Source organism: Sinocyclocheilus anshuiensis, unplaced genomic scaffold (genome assembly GCF_001515605.1).
Source record: "Sinocyclocheilus anshuiensis isolate Anshui unplaced genomic scaffold, SAMN03320099.WGS_v1.1 scaffold411, whole genome shotgun sequence".
Taxonomy (NCBI): Eukaryota; Metazoa; Chordata; class Actinopteri; order Cypriniformes; family Cyprinidae; genus Sinocyclocheilus; species Sinocyclocheilus anshuiensis.
Window position 1 is genome coordinate 569,115 of NW_015549608.1, and position 19,759 is coordinate 588,873.

At 32.0% G+C, this 19,759-nt stretch overlaps 2 protein-coding genes across 2 annotated transcripts in view; both read left to right on the top strand.

The window, feature by feature from the left end:
- Positions 1-954: 954 nt before the first annotated feature.
- Positions 955-8,407, top strand: LOC107659073 (protein lifeguard 1-like; the record flags this gene model as incomplete). The annotated part of the gene is made up of 6 exons (XM_016447886.1): positions 955-1,108; positions 1,582-1,688; positions 3,401-3,601; positions 3,689-3,817; positions 5,087-5,230; positions 8,181-8,407. Coding segments are annotated over 6 exons (885 nt in total), but the record flags the coding sequence as incomplete, so codon positions are not given.
- Positions 8,408-18,834: 10,427 nt separating this feature from the next.
- Positions 18,835-19,759, top strand: part of LOC107659074 (phosphatidylinositide phosphatase SAC1-A-like) — a 28,809-nt gene continuing 27,884 nt past the window's right edge. Inside the window, exons 1-2 of the mRNA XM_016447888.1 lie at positions 18,835-18,843; positions 18,938-19,082. Of these exons, the coding sequence (XP_016303374.1) occupies positions 18,835-18,843; positions 18,938-19,082 (154 nt within the window). The remainder of the gene's footprint in view (positions 18,844-18,937; positions 19,083-19,759) is intronic.

Consider the following 19,759-nt stretch of genomic DNA (forward strand, 5'->3'; position numbering starts at 1 on the left):
AAGAGATGGTTCTTTAAAGAACCTTTGACTGAATGGTTCTTTGTGGAACCAAAAATGGTTCTTCTATGACATCGCTTGAAGAACCTTTTGAAGCACCTTTATTTTTAAGAGTGTATAGCTAGTCATATATTCATATTGAATAACGTCATATTAATATTATCGTCATTGCTCGGTAAAGCACCGTTATGTCGTGTTACAAGTGCTTTTTGTAGTTTTTCTCCACTTTGTTGATGTTTTATGAGGGAAGTAATGCTCGGGAATGATAAAAATGGCGATTTTGAGGCCTGGGAAGGCATAGAAATAAAAAAAAATTATTTAAAGTGACATTTATTTTATAGTAGCCTACATGCATTTTAATCGTTATGCTGTAAAATGTTTAGTCGTATAGTATTTTATTTATTTATTTATTTATTTATTTATACCGGGCTAAGAGCATCAACACTTCAGAGTTCACTGAATGAAAATCTTGCAATATGTAGACAATTTAAATATATATATTGTTAAATATATAAATATATAGACACCACATCATATACTTGGAGATAATTAAATTACAGAAGTGCATTAAATGCACTTGTGCTCCTCATTTAAAACATTTATGAGCAGCTATATATATTTTCAGACTTTGTTGTATGTAAGTTACTTAATATTAACTTAATATTAAAACCTTATTTGAAAAATAGCTTGAAAATAAATATGCATACATGTATATTAGAGCTGCAAGATTCTGGATAAATTGAGAATACATTTTTTTTGTCAAATATATATATATAATGAATAAATGTATATAATTATAATTTTTTTTTTTTTGTAATTTAATTTAATTTTAATTTTTTTTTTCACAGAACTGAGATCAGTCATGGCACAAAACAAAAGCGGCTACACTCGCTTGGAAAACCCCCCTCAGTTCAGCAGCGTGAATCCGCCGCCGCCGCCGCCGCCGCCGCCTTATAATGCTGGCGTTCCCGTCGTCGTCAGACCCGCTCCACCCACCGCTTTTGGGAATCACAGGGAGGCTCCGGATATCCTCAGCATCCCTATCCTACAGCAGCTCCTGACTTCACCGAAGCGTACCGCGGTGGACCGTACAAACAGCCGCTTTCTTACGGTGAGACATTCAGCCTCACATGTGGCAGGTTTGACCTATGCTCTTTGTTACGGCGGTAAAGTTAGTTTGACGTTTGACATTCATTAGACATTCGGGTTTTTTGCCAATTAAACTCTTTGCAGCTTTTATGTTTTGAGCCCAAACTAACTCAGATAGACATAAATATATGCCCTTTATGTTGCACAAGGCTTAATTTCTAGGAATTAAAAAAAAATAAATTAACCATTTAAATGAATTAAATTAATTCATTTAAATGGTTAATTTATTTTTTTTTAATTCCTAGAAATTAAGTCTTGTGCAACGTAAAGGGCATATATTTATGTCTATCTGAGTTCGTTTGGGCTCAAAACATAAAAGCCGCAAAGAGTTTAATTGGCAAAAAACCCGAATGTCTAATGGATGTCAAACGTCAAACTAACTTTACCGCCGTCTCTTTGTTAATAAGCTCGAAACTAAGTTTTGTTTTGTGAAAGAAGAGGATAAACCGGGACACAGCGATCCTCCTCCAGAATATGAGAACAAGCAGTTCATCGGCTCTGGACTCGATAATGAAGCCATCAGAAGACTGTTCATTCAGAAGGTAAACACTGATGCAGAGCAAACCAGTAAAAGATTCAACTGATTCTTAACAAGCATCAAGTTCATCGGAAAGCATCATGTTTACGTGCATATTTTGATTAGAAAATTCGATTTTTTTAAATGTTAATTAAAGTTGTAGTTGTTTTGTTAGACGTTTTTACCATTTTTATCATTTAAAAAAAATGTCTGAATAGGTTTTATTTTTTTTTATGAATTTGTAGTTTTATTTTGATATTTTTCATTTAAATTTTTAGTTTGTTTTAGTAATGTTTTTAGGCATTTGTCGTTTTTATTTTTTTATTTATGTCTGTGTAGCTATTATTCATTTTTATTTCATTTTTATTGTTAGTTATTTTAGTACATCAAGTTAAGCTAAATGAAAATGAGAAATATTTTTATTAGTTTCCATTTTAATTTTAGTTAAAGTTTTAGTAATATTTTTAGGTATTTTTGTCATTTTATTTGTCTTTTTTTAATATGTCTGTGTAGTTTTTATTAAAAGTTTTATTAAAAGTTTTAGTTTTAGTACGTCAAGTTTAGCTAAATGAAAATTAGAAATGTTTGAATTATTATTCTTTTTTTTTCATTTTAATTTTAGTTGAGGTTTTATTAATATTTTTTGGCACATTTGTCATTTTTATTAGTTTTCTTTTTAAACACGTCTGTGTAGTTTTTATTTATTTTTATTCCAGTTTTAGTTTTAGTTATTTTAGTACATCAAGTTAAACTAAATCAAAATGAGAAACGTTTGAATATTTTTAGATTTTTTTATTTAGATTTTTTATTTTAATTTTAAATTAAAGTCTTAGTAATTTTTTTAGATATCTTTGTCATTTTATTAGTCTTTTTTTAATGTCTATGTAGTTTTTATTCATTTTTATTTCAGTTTTTAGTTTTAGTTTTAAGTACATCAAGTTTAGCTAAATGAAAATTAGAAATGCTTGAATTATAAAAATTTTGTCTTTTTTCATTTAAATTTTAGTGGAGGTTTTATTAGTTTTCTTTTTAAACACGTCTGTGTAGTTTTTATTTATTTTTATTTCAGTTTTAGTTTTAGTTATTTTAGCACATCAAGTTAAGCTAAATCAAAATGAGAAACGTTTGAATATTTGTAGATTTTTTAATTCTAATTTTAATTAAAGTTTTAGTAATATTTTTAGATATTTTTGTAATTTTATTAGTCTTTTTTTAATATGTTCATGTAGTTTTTATTCATTTTTATTTCAGTTTTTAGTTTTAGTTTTAAGTACATCAAGTTTACCTAAATGAAAATTAGAAATGATTGAATTATTATTATTTTTTTCATTTTAATTTTATTTGGAGTTTTATTAATATTTTCAGGCGTATTTGTCATTTTTATTAGTTTTCTTTTTAAACACGTCTGTGTATTTTTTATTTATTTTTATTCCAGTTTTAGTTTTAGTTATTTTAGCACATCAAGTTAAGCTAAATCAAAATGAGAAAAGTTTGAATATTTTTAGATTTTTTTAAATTTTAAATTTTGTATGTTTATGTCATTTTTATTAGTTTTTTTATGTCTAAATAGTTTTTATTATTTTTTATTTTAGTTTTAGTTATTTTAAAATAAGGTTTATATATATATATATATATATAAAGAAACAGTTTTTCGTTCTAGTAGTTGTAGTGAATTCTTATAGCGCTGGTTTGAGACCCAGCAGTGAATTTTGATGTAGTTGTGTTTGGGTGCTGCAGGTGTTTTCGGTCTTGAGTCTTCAGCTGGCAGTGACCTGCGGCTTCGTGGCCGTCTTCACCTTCGAGCCTCACGTCAAGCTGTTCGTGATGCAGAATGCCTGGACTTACTGGGTCGGCTATGTTGTCTTCCTAGTGCCCTACGTAGTGATCCTGTGCTGCGGAGAGTTTCGCAGGACGCATCCGTGGAACCTCGTTTCTCTGGTGAATCTTTCATTTTAGCATCTTTAAATGTAAAGCGTTTTGAATGCTCCGTTCCTGTGTTGTGACGCGCGGTTTCTTGCGTCTCAGAGTATCCTGACGCTAGCGATGTCTTATATGGTGGGCGTGATCTCCAGCTTCTACGACACTGATATCATGATGATGGCCATCGGCATCACTGTGCTGGTCTGCTTTACAGTCATCGTCTTCTCTCTGCAGGTCAGCGCTCGTCTTCACGTTTTAATAACCAGACACTTTCATTAACTGTTGGATTTCTCTGTCTTTAATTGCAATGTTAATAAAAGTGCTGCAACCAAAAGATTGTCGAAAACATCTGCGCAGTGTTAATCAACGATATACTTTTATAATTTATGTGAATATTTTGAATTGAATTATTTTTCCATTTAATTTATTTTTCTGTAATTTAATTTGTAGTTTTAGTAATTTCTAGTAATTTAGTAATTTAATTTTCTTATTTTTTTAAACAAAATGTCTAAATAGTTTTTATTAATTTTGAATTGAATTATTTTTCCATTTTATTTATTTATTTATTTTTCTTTCATTTAATTTCTAGTTTTAGTAATTTTTAGTAATTTAGTAATTAAATTTTCTTATTTTTTTAAACAAAATGTCTAAATAGTTTTTATTAATTTTGAATTGAATTATTTTTCCATTTTATTTATTTATTTATTTTTCTGTAATTTAATTTCTAGTTTTTAGTAATTTTTAGTAGTCATTTAATTTTCTTATTTTTTTAAACAAAATGTCTAAATAGTTTTTATTAATTTTGAATTGAATTATTTTTTCCATTTTATTTATTTTTCTGTAATTTAATTTGTAGTTTTAGTAATTTTTAGTCATTTAGTCATTTCATCTAAATATTTTTATAAATTTTTATTTATTAGTTTTAATTATTTTTTTATTTTAGTTAAAAATTTTAAGTTTAGTTTATTTAGTTTTAGTTATTTTAGTAGTTAAGGTTAAACAAAATGAAAATGAGAAATGTTTCCTTGGCAACTAGCTGAAATAAATGAAGTTTGAGTTTTTTCATATTTAATTTTATTTCAGTTAACATTTTTTATTTCAAGTGATTAAAAAGTTTTTTTTATGGTTTTAGTTAACCCTGACTTCATAAATATATCTTTTATTATTTTTATATAAATCTTTTATGAATTGTAATGATTTTAGTACAAGTTAAATTAACTGCCAACTATATCATATTTCAATTAAGTGTTATTTTATTCTTAGTAGCGAATGTAGGTTTTTTGATAGTTTAGTTTTAGTTAACAATAATAACCCTGCTCTCCTGCATTGACGTGAAGGGAACAAAGTGCTGAAAGTATTTCTATTGTATTGTTCAGTACTTAAATTCTAGTTATGGACTAACATCTTGTTCAGTAATAAAAGAATCGGAATGAACAAGAGATATGATTCCCATCCCTCATCTACATGAGCTGATATTAATAAACGTCTCCTGTCCAATCACAGACCAGATATGACTTCACTTCCTGTTACGGCGTGCTGTTCGTCTGCTTCATCGTCGTGCTGTTCTTCGGGATCCTGTGCATCTTCCTGTACAACAGGATCCTGGACCTCATCTACGCGTCGCTGGGAGCGCTGATCTTCACCTGCGTAAGTCATCGCTTCGCTACAACACCTTCCTTCAGACCAGTCGATTAAAAGCTCAAAATTAATTAAATCATACAGATGTAAAATTCAAATAAATAATTCTTAAATAAAAACAATAAAAATAAAACACTTGCTAAAATGTATTGAATCAAAATGTAAAATGAAAATAATACATAAATAAATAATTTAAAAAAATAGTAAAAACAAAATTTAATTATAATGTATTGTTAAAATAAGTAATTTAGCAAACAACAAAAAAACTACTGAAATCTATTAAATCATAATGTAAAATAAATAAATGAATAATATATTATTAAAATAATTACTAAACAAGCAAAATAAAACTTTACTACACATTTAAATGAGTAAATAAATGGTTTATTATTAAAATAAATAATTAAAAAAAACAATCAAAATAAAACATTAAAGTCAAAGTCAAAGTCACTTTTATTGTCACATCACCACAGCACATGTGCCTTGGTGAGTGAAATTCTTGGGAGCGTGCTCCAGACAGTGCAGAAACAATTTACATATAAACATACAGACCTCAACAGATGACAATGTGCAATATGCACATACATATAGTCAGTACACACAGTGTACTATTAGACATACTTACAGTTAGCACTACACATTATACACAGTATGTACATGCAGTTAGCAATACACATTTATACACAGTATGTACACATTCTACATTATGTAGACATATATACACAAAATATGCGAAGGTGCAACAGATTATACATTAACTGGATACGCAAAATGTCATGGATGTGCATTGGACGGTATCCAGTGGTAGCAGATAGATTATTGTGTTTAAATGCAGTGTGTATGTATAGTCCAGTATTGAACTGTTGGAGTTAAAGTGCAGTGTGTGGCACAAACCACACAGTTTTTCTAAGTGTCAGTTATAGTAATCATCCTTTTAAGTGGGCCATCAACAACAGGACAGCTGCATCAGTAACATTATTCACATCTGGCACAGCAGCAGAGAGCGCAGTAACGTTATATTTTATTAACGTTTATAACGTTATAAAATATTTTGGAGTTATTGTTCTGAAGTTGGCTTTGTTAAAGTCCCCCGTAACAATAAACGCCGCATCTGGGTAAGCGGTTTCCTGCTCACTTATATTCCCATACAGTTCCTTGAGTGCCTGGTCTGTGTTGGCTTGAGGGGGAATGTAAACAGCTGTGATTATGATCGCTGTAAATTCCCTCGGTAGCCAAAATGGTCGACACAGAAGCATATGAAATTCCAAATCAGGGGAGCAGAAGGATTTAATAGAGTGTAGGTTCCTCTCATCACACCACGAGCGGTTGATAAAGAAACAAACGCCCCCACCTCTGCTTTTCCCTGTGAGCTCTTTTGTTCTGTCCGAGCGGTGCACGGAGAACCCCGTAAGCTCGATGGCTGAGTCTGGAACCTCTGCAGACATCCAGGTTTCTGTGAGGCAAATAATGCAGCAGTCCCTTGTTTCTCGTTGGTATGAGATGCGTGCCTGCAGTTCACAGAGTTTGTTGTCCAGTGACAGAACGTTAGCCACCAAAATGGTTGGGAGAGGAGGTCGGAGGGGACGACGTCTGAGTCTGACAAGGATGCCGGCTCTCTTCCCCCTTTTCGGCGGCGTTTCCTCGGTCGCGACCGTGCGGCCCAGACAAAGGGCTCTGATGCGGTGTCTGTAAACAGAGCGCCGGCGTTCAAGAACTCAAAGTCCGGTTTGCGTTGCGCGACGTAGGAGCCAATGTTTAAAAGCGTGTGTCTATCGTAGACAGTTATACTAACAACATCCAACACGTAGAACAACAAAATAACAAGTAAAACAAACGAAAAACTGCAGAGTTTTCTCGGAGCTCGCAACACGGCTGCCATGCTCGGCGCCATCTTGAACACTTGTCAACATTACTAACAATGTATTCAGTTATAATGTAAAATAAAATTAATTAATTATTATTACAATAAATAAAAAACAATCAAAATAAAACTCTTACTAAAAATGTATTCCATTATAATGCAAGATAAATACGTAATTTATTATTTATATTATTATTGAAACAGATACATTTAAATTAATTAAAATAAAATAAACACAAATGTATTGAATCAAAATGTAAAATAAAAATAATAAATAAATCATTTAAAAAGAATAGTAAAAATGTATTAAATTATGATGTAAAATAATTTATTAAAATAAGTAATTTAACAAACAAAAGAAAACTACTGAAATGTATTAAATCAATGTAAAATAAATAAATGAATAACATATTATTAAAATAATTACTAAACAAGCAAAATAAAACATTACTAAAATATACTAAATCATAATGTAAAAGTAGTAAATAAATGGTTTATTATTAAAATAAATAATTTAAAAAACAATAAAAATAAAACATTACTAACAATGTATTCAGTTATAATGTAAAATAAAATAAATGAATTATTATTACAATAAATAAAAAACAATCAAAATAAAACGTACTAAAAATGTATTCCATTATAATGCAAGATAAATAAATAATTGATTATTTATATTATTATTGAAATCAATAATTTTACAATTTAAATAAACACTGAAATGTTACATTATGATGTAAAATAAATAAATAAATTATTGTTAATATATTATTTTACAACAAAAACACTGAATACTGAATACTAAAAATGTATTAAATTATAATGTCAAATAAATAAATAATTTATTATTAAAATAAATCATTCAAAAAAACAAAAATGTGATAAATTATAATTTTCAGTAAATAATGTATTATTAAAATATATAATAAAAACACTTACTTAAAAATATTTTGTTTGTAAATGTATTGTTAAATGCATTTGATAATAGCTTAAAATCTCAGGGGTACTTCAAGCCAAAAAACGTTTGGGAAGTTGGTGGAAGTTTGTTTGGTCTCGTATGCATCAGAATGAATGAAATAGCGTCTGATTGTGTTGCAGTTCTTGGCCGTGGACGCGCAGCTGCTTCTCGGGAACAAGACTCTGTCCCTGAGTCCCGAGGAACATGTCTTCGCCGCGCTCAACCTGTACCTGGACATCATTCAGATCTTTTTATACATTTTGCGAATCTTTGGAAAAAGCCGTGGCTAAACGTCCACCACGCGACCAATTAAAGATGAAGAGTGGTGTTTCCTTCTGTGTTAAAGGGTTAGTTCACCCAAAAATGAAAATTGCATCAATGCATCCTAGGTGTATATGACTTTCTTCTTTCAGACGAATCCAGTCGGAGTTATAAATCATAATGTTATAAATCATAACTCACCTTGAGGGTGAGTAATTTATGGGCTAATTTTCATTTTTGGGTGAACTAACCCTTTAACAATGCTTTCGTTTCCCACTTTTCATATGCAGAGATGACTGCGATTAAACCGTCCTGTAATATATAGCGTTATATATGAAGCTCTAGAGCTCGTTTTCCTGAGCTGTCAATCAGTGCTATTAATATAATCAAGAGCAAATACACTGATTCATCTGCCACTCTGTTTATGTTATCCGTTCTTCATTTTTATGCATTATATTTTACTTTTAAGAAGGGAATAAAGACTTTTTTATTAACAAATTCACTGTTTTGGACGTTGTTTTCTTACATTCATCTGCAAGGGTCCCATTGATAACATCAGAGTCACGTCTGGTTCTAATTCTTGTGCTTTTATCAGAGACAGAAGTAAATCGGAGGAAAATAACAATAACCATAAACTGTGGCTTGAAATGAACGAGCTGAAAATACTGAAGCAAGTGGCTTGACATCAGCCGAGGGTCTGATCAGTCGAACAGGCAACAAAGGAGATTTTATTCAGACTCCAAAGTGTGTGTTTTTATTTAAAATGGATGAAGAAACATAATTGATGTGCAAAAAATAACTTTGTTTCTGAAATTAGTTTCAGCTAAACGTTTGTAATCTGAAAACTTCAGAATTTAATAAAAAATAACTGCATACAATCAATAATAATAATAATATTTTGGCAGCCTGAATTATATCTTCAAGATGTTCAATATTTTTGTGTAGCTGCTAGTCCTAATTATGTCTTCAAGATGTTCAATATTTTTGTGTAGCTGCTAGTCCAAATTAAAATAAATTAATAAAATAATAATTAATAATAATAATAATAATAATTTGGCACCCTGAATTTTATCTTCAAGATTTTCAACATTTTTGTGTAGCTGCTAGTCCAAATAAATAAATAAATAAAATAATAATAATAATAATAATTTGGCACCCTGAATTTTATCTTCAAGATTTTCAACATTTTTGTGTAGCTGCTAGTCCAAATAAATAAATAAATAAAATAATAATAATAATAATAATTTGGCACCCTGAATTTTATCTTCAAGATTTTCAACATTTTTGTGTAGCTGCTAGTCCAAATAAATAAATAAATAAAATAATAATAATAATAATAATTTGGCACCCTGAATTTTATCTTCAAGATTTTCAACATTTTTGTGTAGCTGCTAGTCCAAATAAATAAATAAATAAAATAATAATAATAATAATAATTTGGCACCCTGAATTTTATCTTCAAGATTTTCAACATTTTTGTGTAGCTGCTAGTCCAAATAAATAAATAAATAAAATAATAATAATAATAATAATTTGGCACCCTGAATTTTATCTTCAAGATTTTCAACATTTTTGTGTAGCTGCTAGTCCAAATAAATAAATAAATAAAATAATAATAATAATAATAATTTGGCACCCTGAATTTTATCTTCAAGATTTTCAACATTTTTGTGTAGCTGCTAGTCCAAATAAATAAATAAATAAAATAATAATAATAATAATAATTTGGCACCCTGAATTTTATCTTCAAGATTTTCAACATTTTTGTGTAGCTGCTAGTCCAAATAAATAAATAAATAAAATAATAATAATAATAATAATTTGGCACCCTGAATTTTATCTTCAAGATTTTCAACATTTTTGTGTAGCTGCTAGTCCAAATAAATAAATAAATAAAATAATAATAATAATAATAATTTGGCACCCTGAATTTTATCTTCAAGATTTTCAACATTTTTGTGTAGCTGCTAGTCCAAATAAATAAATAAATAAAATAATAATAATAATAATAATTTGGCACCCTGAATTTTATCTTCAAGATTTTCAACATTTTTGTGTAGCTGCTAGTCCAAATAAATAAATAAATAAAATAATAATAATAATAATAATTTGGCACCCTGAATTTTATCTTCAAGATTTTCAACATTTTTGTGTAGCTGCTAGTCCAAATAAATAAATAAATAAAATAATAATAATAATAATAATTTGGCACCCTGAATTTTATCTTCAAGATTTTCAACATTTTTGTGTAGCTGCTAGTCCAAATAAATAAATAAATAAAATAATAATAATAATAATAATTTGGCACCCTGAATTTTATCTTCAAGATTTTCAACATTTTTGTGTAGCTGCTAGTCCAAATAAATAAATAAATAAAATAATAATAATAATAATAATTTGGCACCCTGAATTTTATCTTCAAGATTTTCAACATTTTTGTGTAGCTGCTAGTCCAAATAAATAAATAAATAAAATAATAATAATAATAATAATTTGGCACCCTGAATTTTATCTTCAAGATTTTCAACATTTTTGTGTAGCTGCTAGTCCAAATAAATAAATAAATAAAATAATAATAATAATAATAATTTGGCACCCTGAATTTTATCTTCAAGATTTTCAACATTTTTGTGTAGCTGCTAGTCCAAATAAATAAATAAATAAAATAATAATAATAATAATAATTTGGCACCCTGAATTTTATCTTCAAGATTTTCAACATTTTTGTGTAGCTGCTAGTCCAAATAAATAAATAAATAAAATAATAATAATAATAATAATTTGGCACCCTGAATTTTATCTTCAAGATTTTCAACATTTTTGTGTAGCTGCTAGTCCAAATAAATAAATAAATAAAATAATAATAATAATAATAATTTGGCACCCTGAATTTTATCTTCAAGATTTTCAACATTTTTGTGTAGCTGCTAGTCCAAATAAATAAATAAATAAAATAATAATAATAATAATAATTTGGCACCCTGAATTTTATCTTCAAGATTTTCAACATTTTTGTGTAGCTGCTAGTCCAAATAAATAAATAAATAAAATAATAATAATAATAATAATTTGGCACCCTGAATTTTATCTTCAAGATTTTCAACATTTTTGTGTAGCTGCTAGTCCAAATAAATAAATAAATAAAATAATAATAATAATAATAATTTGGCACCCTGAATTTTATCTTCAAGATTTTCAACATTTTTGTGTAGCTGCTAGTCCAAATAAATAAATAAATAAAATAATAATAATAATAATAATTTGGCACCCTGAATTTTATCTTCAAGATTTTCAACATTTTTGTGTAGCTGCTAGTCAAAAAAAATAAAAAATAAATAATAATAATAATAATAAAAAATAATAATAATAATTTTGGCAGCCTGAATTATATCTTCAAGATGTTCAATATTTTTGTGTAGCTGCTAGTCCAAATAAATAAATAAGTAAAATAATAATAATAATTTTGGCAGCCTGAATTATATCTTCAAGATGTTCAATATTTTTGTGTAGCTGCTAGTCCAAATAAATAAATAAGTAAAATAATAATAATAATTTTGGCAGCCTGAATTATATCTTCAAGATGTTCAATATTTTTGTGTAGCTGCTAGTCCAAATAAATAAATAAGTAAAATAATAATAATAATTTTGGCAGCCTGAATTATATCTTCAAGATGTTCAATATTTTTGTGTAGCTGCTAGTCCAAATAAATAAATAAGTAAAATAATAATAATAATAATATTTATTATTACAGCTAAACGTTTGTAATCTGAAAACATAATTTAATAATAATAACTGAATAAAATCAATAATAATAATAATAATAAAATTTTGGCAGCCTGAATTATATCTTCAAGATTTTCTATATTTTTGTGTAGCTGCTAGTCCAAATGAAAATAAATAAATACTTTTATATATTCAATTAAGTTTTCAAGACCGTTTAGTTGCTAGTCCATCAGCTAAAATGGGCCACTTTTTTTTTTATAAAGCTAAAACTTTATAAACAGATAACTTTACAAATTTACATTTTATAAACTTTAACAGATATTTGTTGACTCCCTTCTTTACAAGTGTTAAAATAATATTGAGAAAATGTAAATTGAAGCTTGGAGATGTCAACATGTTTATATTGTATGAATGCAGTAAAACCAACAAATCGCTCATAAACATTTTATAATGATAAATTATATAAAGATTAACTGCATTTTTGTTGATATATTGCTAAGACGCAATTAATATTTGTATAATATGTTATATATTAATATTTATATAATATATGATGTAGCTTTTTTACCTTTTTCATCAAAAAAAAAAAAATAACGGAATGAAGATCAGTCTGGACAAAGTTCAGAGATATTTTAATGCTTCTCTACGTGATTCACCAAACAGTAGCTGGTTTTATCTGAATTCACAGCACAGGGGTCTCCGGGGCCCCAAACATCCAGGAACTGAAGGGCTTTGCAGAGGCGCGCGCGTGAAGTGTGCGTTAGTAATGCAAAGTCCGATTCATTTCCGCGAACCGGTTCTTTTTGGACAGTTCGGCTCATTGAACCAGTTCAAAAAGCTGATTCATCGGTTCCTGACGTCATCAAGCAGTGACGTCACTACGCATTTCTTTTCTAACAACTCCATGCCATGTTGTATCATTGAAACATTCAAAAAGTATAAAGAAAGAATAAACCTGTCTTATAAACTCCTTGATTTCGCTTAAACAACTTAAAACATGATCTGCATGCACAATAAACCGTGCTAAAATTCAGGTTTTGCCATGTTTTAATAAAAATCCGGGGCTTTTTAATAAAATGATTCATAAGCATATCTCCAGTTGCCTATATTTTGTTTGTTATCAATAAAACTTTACGCATCAGGCTCGTTCAAGTCCTCGGGGATACACATGCAGTGCAACTCGCTTGTCAGAATCCTCGGCAATCCTCTGCAAACTTTGACGGTTATTTGAACCGGCTCATTCGGTTCATTTTGAATCCTCGGCAACCTTCAACGGTTATTTGAACCGGCTCATTCGGTTCGTTTTGATTACTCGGCAACCTTCAACGGTTATTTGAACCGGCTCATTCGTTTCATTTTGAGTCCTCGGCAATCCTCAGCAAACTTCGATGGTTATTTGAACCGGCTCATTCGGTTCATTTTGAGTCCTCTGCCAACTTCGACGGTTATTTGAACCGGGCTCATTCGGTTCGTTTTGAGTACTCGGCAATCCTCGGCAAACTTCGACAGTTATTTGAACCGGCCTCATTCGGTTCGTTTTCAGTCCTCTGCAAACTTCGACGGTTATTTGAACCGGCCTCATTCGGTTCGTTTTCAGTCCTCTGCAAACTTCGACGGTTATTTGAACCGGCCTCATTCGGTTCGTTTTCAGTCCTCTGCAAACTTCGACGGTTATTTGAACCGGCCTCATTCGGTTCGTTTTCAGTCCTCTGCAAACTTCGACGGTTATTTGAACCGGCCTCATTCGGTTCGTTTTCAGTCCTCTGCAAACTTCGACGGTTATTTGAACCGGCCTCATTCGGTTCGTTTTCAGTCCTCTGCAAACTTCGACGGTTATTTGAACCGGCCTCATTCGGTTCGTTTTCAGTCCTCTGCAAACTTCGACGGTTATTTGAACCGGCCTCATTCGGTTCGTTTTCAGTCCTCTGCAAACTTCGACGGTTATTTGAACCGGCCTCATTCGGTTCGTTTTCAGTCCTCTGCAAACTTCGACGGTTATTTGAACCGGCCTCATTCGGTTCGTTTTCAGTCCTCTGCAAACTTCGACGGTTATTTGAACCGGCCTCATTCGGTTCGTTTTCAGTCCTCTGCAAACTTCGACGGTTATTTGAACCGGCCTCATTCGGTTCGTTTTCAGTCCTCTGCAAACTTCGACGGTTATTTGAACCGGCCTCATTCGGTTCGTTTTCAGTCCTCTGCAAACTTCGACGGTTATTTGAACCGGCCTCATTCGGTTCGTTTTCAGTCCTCTGCAAACTTCGACGGTTATTTGAACCGGCCTCATTCGGTTCGTTTTCAGTCCTCTGCAAACTTCGACGGTTATTTGAACCGGCCTCATTCGGTTCGTTTTCAGTCCTCTGCAAACTTCGACGGTTATTTGAACCGGCCTCATTCGGTTCGTTTTCAGTCCTCTGCAAACTTCGACGGTTATTTGAACCGGCCTCATTCGGTTCGTTTTCAGTCCTCTGCAAACTTCGACGGTTATTTGAACCGGCCTCATTCGGTTCGTTTTCAGTCCTCTGCAAACTTCGACGGTTATTTGAACCGGCCTCATTCGGTTCGTTTTCAGTCCTCTGCAAACTTCGACGGTTATTTGAACCGGCCTCATTCGGTTCGTTTTCAGTCCTCTGCAAACTTCGACGGTTATTTGAACCGGCCTCATTCGGTTCGTTTTCAGTCCTCTGCAAACTTCGACGGTTATTTGAACCGGCCTCATTCGGTTCGTTTTCAGTCCTCTGCAAACTTCGACGGTTATTTGAACCGGCCTCATTCGGTTCGTTTTCAGTCCTCTGCAAACTTCGACGGTTATTTGAACCGGCCTCATTCGGTTCGTTTTCAGTCCTCTGCAAACTTCGACGGTTATTTGAACCGGCCTCATTCGGTTCGTTTTCAGTCCTCTGCAAACTTCGACGGTTATTTGAACCGGCCTCATTCGGTTCGTTTTCAGTCCTCTGCAAACTTCGACGGTTATTTGAACCGGCCTCATTCGGTTCGTTTTCAGTCCTCTGCAAACTTCGACGGTTATTTGAACCGGCCTCATTCGGTTCGTTTTCAGTCCTCTGCAAACTTCGACGGTTATTTGAACCGGCCTCATTCGGTTCGTTTTCAGTCCTCTGCAAACTTCGACGGTTATTTGAACCGGCCTCATTCGGTTCGTTTTCAGTCCTCTGCAAACTTCGACGGTTATTTGAACCGGCCTCATTCGGTTCGTTTTCAGTCCTCTGCAAACTTCGACGGTTATTTGAACCGGCCTCATTCGGTTCGTTTTCAGTCCTCTGCAAACTTCGACGGTTATTTGAACCGGCCTCATTCGGTTCGTTTTCAGTCCTCTGCAAACTTCGACGGTTATTTGAACCGGCCTCATTCGGTTCGTTTTCAGTCCTCTGCAAACTTCGACGGTTATTTGAACCGGCCTCATTCGGTTCGTTTTCAGTCCTCTGCAAACTTCGACGGTTATTTGAACCGGCCTCATTCGGTTCGTTTTCAGTCCTCTGCAAACTTCGACGGTTATTTGAACCGGCCTCATTCGGTTCGTTTTCAGTCCTCTGCAAACTTCGACGGTTATTTGAACCGGCCTCATTCGGTTCGTTTTCAGTCCTCTGCAAACTTCGACGGTTATTTGAACCGGCCTCATTCGGTTCGTTTTCAGTCCTCTGCAAACTTCGACGGTTATTTGAACCGGCCTCATTCGGTTCGTTTTCAGTCCTCTGCAAACTTCGACGGTTATTTGAACCGGCCTCATTCGGTTCGTTTTCAGTCCTCTGCAAACTTCGACGGTTATTTGAACCGGCCTCATTCGGTTCGTTTTCAGTCCTCTGCAAACTTCGACGGTTATTTGAACCGGCCTCATTCGGTTCGTTTTCAGTCCTCTGCAAACTTCGACGGTTATTTGAACCGGCCTCATTCGGTTCGTTTTCAGTCCTCTGCAAACTTCGACGGTTATTTGAACCGGCCTCATTCGGTTCGTTTTCAGTCCTCTGCAAACTTCGACGGTTATTTGAACCGGCCTCATTCGGTTCGTTTTCAGTCCTCTGCAAACTTCGACGGTTATTTGAACCGGCCTCATTCGGTTCGTTTTCAGTCCTCTGCAAACTTCGACGGTTATTTGAACCGGCCTCATTCGGTTCGTTTTCAGTCCTCTGCAAACTTCGACGGTTATTTGAACCGGCCTCATTCGGTTCGTTTTCAGTCCTCTGCAAACTTCGACGGTTATTTGAACCGGCCTCATTCGGTTCGTTTTCAGTCCTCTGCAAACTTCGACGGTTATTTGAACCGGCCTCATTCGGTTCGTTTTCAGTCCTCTGCAAACTTCGACGGTTATTTGAACCGGCCTCATTCGGTTCGTTTTCAGTCCTCTGCAAACTTCGACGGTTATTTGAACCGGCCTCATTCGGTTCGTTTTCAGTCCTCTGCAAACTTCGACGGTTATTTGAACCGGCCTCATTCGGTTCGTTTTCAGTCCTCTGCAAACTTCGACGGTTATTTGAACCGGCCTCATTCGGTTCGTTTTCAGTCCTCTGCAAACTTCGACGGTTATTTGAACCGGCCTCATTCGGTTCGTTTTCAGTCCTCTGCAAACTTCGACGGTTATTTGAACCGGCCTCATTCGGTTCGTTTTCAGTCCTCTGCAAACTTCGACGGTTATTTGAACCGGCCTCATTCGGTTCGTTTTCAGTCCTCTGCAAACTTCGACGGTTATTTGAACCGGCCTCATTCGGTTCGTTTTCAGTCCTCTGCAAACTTCGACGGTTATTTGAACCGGCCTCATTCGGTTCGTTTTCAGTCCTCTGCAAACTTCGACGGTTATTTGAACCGGCCTCATTCGGTTCGTTTTGGGTCCTCGGCAATCCTCGGCAACCTTCGATGGTTATTTGAACCGGCTCATTCGGTTCGTTTTGAATCCTCGGCAAACTTCGACGGTTATTTGAACCGGCTCATTCGGGTCGTTTTGAGTCCTCAGCAATCCTCGGCAAACATCGACGGTTATTTGAACCGGCTCATTCGGTTCGTTTTGAGTCCTCTGCAAACTTCGACGGTTATTTGAACCGGGCTCATTCGGTTCGTTTTGAGTACTCAACAATCCTTGGCAAACTTCGACAGTTATTTGAACCGGCTCATTCGGTTCATTTTGAATCCTTGGCAACCTTCGACAGTTATTTGAACCGGCTCATTCGGTTCGTTTTGAGTCCTTGGCACCGTTTTTTTAAGTTAATTTAAAAAAACGTTTGGAGCATTTTTTGTTTGTGAGTGTGAGTGTGTGTGTGAGTGTGTGTGTACCTGGTATTTATCACGTTATGGGGACCAAATGTCCCCACAAGGATAGTAATACTAGTAAATTTTATTATCGATTAGATTAATCGAGGAGAGCTCGCTGAAGTCTGCGGCTGTGTCTCAAAACCTAGTGAGCTGCCTACCTAGACAGCATTTGTGGCAGCACTGTAGTGTAACCCTTTAACATTAATTCAGCTTCCTCTTGTTCTCTTGGTGCCATGCCAAAATCATACAGAAAATAATATATATAAAATAATAGATATAATATTTGTTGTCATTATAACTAATAATAAATACATAAAAATGTATAAAGCAAATTATAAAAAATAAATAAATGCCAAAATCATACAGACAATAATATATATAAAATAATAGATATAATATTTGTTGTCATTATAACTAATAATAAATACAGAAAAATGTAAAAGCAAATTATAAAAAATAAATAAATGCCAAAATCATACAGACAATAATATATATAAAATAATAGATATAATATTTGTTGTCATTATAACTAATAATAAATACAGAAAAATGTAAAAGCAAATTATAAAAAATAAATAAATGCCAAAATCATACAGACAATAATATATATAAAATAATAGATATAATATTTGTTGTCATTATAACTAATAATACATACATAAAAATGTAAAAGCAAATTAATAAAAATAAATAAATGTCAAAATCAGACAGACAATAATATATATAAAATAATAGATATAATATTTGTTGTCATTATAACTAATAATAAATACATAAAAATGTAAAGCAAATTATAAAAATAAATAAATGCCAAAATCATACAGAAAATAATATATATAAAATAATAGATATAATGTTTGCTATCATTAGAACTAATAATAAATACAGAAAAATGTAAAAGCAAATTATAAAAAAAGAAATAAACACACACAAGGGAGGTTAGTCGATATAAATTGCAAGAAATTTACACAAAATGTCACTATATAGAGATGATTTCTATATTAAAAAATATATGATGAAATATAAATATTTGAATTTATTAATTATGGCCCCTATTTTGAAGAGTTTGATGTAAATGCTATGGAAAATGATATGAAAGTTAAATCTTAAATCTTTTAAATGATTAGTTTTTTTATTACATTCATTCTTAATATCATCTGAAGTTTTAGAAATACATCATATGTTTATGAGAATATATGTAGTATAATATTTATTATTATAAATAATAAAAAAAATCAATAAAATAAGGGAGTTTAATCAATATAAAATTTCAAGAATTTTAAGAAATTCGCTTTGAGGATTGAAATTAAATTTTCAAATGATTTTTAAGTGCCACAAAACTAGCAACAAATATACATTTGTGACCCTGGAGCACAAAACCAGTCATAAGGGTCAATTTTTCAAAATTGAGATGTATGCATCATCTGAAAGATGAATAAATAAGCTTTCCAGTGATGTATGGTTTGTATAATATTTGGCCGAGATACAACTATTTGAAAATCTGGAATCTGAGGGTGCAAAAAATAATAAAACGTACTTACAGTATAATACACATGTGTGCGGTACATTATGGTAAATATTGGTTTCTGTGGGTCTTAAAAAAAACAAATCAAGGCCTAAATTAGAACAGTGTTGCATGAGCGCTGGTTATTGCAGCGTAATACGGACGTGAGGAGTGAATGTTACTGTATTGTTGGATGTAATGACAGACACACGACTCCTGAGAAGTTCTTCATCGAGGCCTGTGACGACGGAGACGTGCTCACCATCGACCGTGTGTCCACAGAAATGAGCCTCGCAGGTGACTTCATCTGCTCTCCAACGACTGACCGAAGCTCTCTTGAGCTCACGAAGCGTTTGCATGAATCCCGTGTTTCTCAGTCAGTCCTTAGTTTAATATCAATGCAATAGGATGCAGATGCAAGTCATATTTGGAAATTACATTCTGCTGGGGTGTCGATCTATTGAGCATTAACCAAAAAATATTCAGTATAACACATTTTCTAAATTTTAATGTTATTAATAATAATGATCATTTGAAGCTGTTAAAGTGTAGTGCAATGTTATAGTATAGTATATTATTCTATAATAAGAGCATAAATACCTATATCTATCATTCAAACAATAAATATCCAGTATTATACATTTAAAATAATACGGACGTTCAATATTCAGTATAATACATTTTTAAAGTTTTCATATTATATAATTTTATTAATAATAATGATCATTTTAAACTGTTATTATAATAATAATTAATGTGTAATGCAATATTATAGTATATTATATTATACTATAATATAATAAAAATAATAATATATTTTCCTATATTATAATAAGAGCATAAATACCCATATCTATCATTCAAGCAATAAATATCCAGTATTATGCATTTAAAATAATACAGACTTTCAATATTCAGTGTAAGAAATTTTTTAAAATGTAATATATTATATTATTAATAATAATATTAAAATT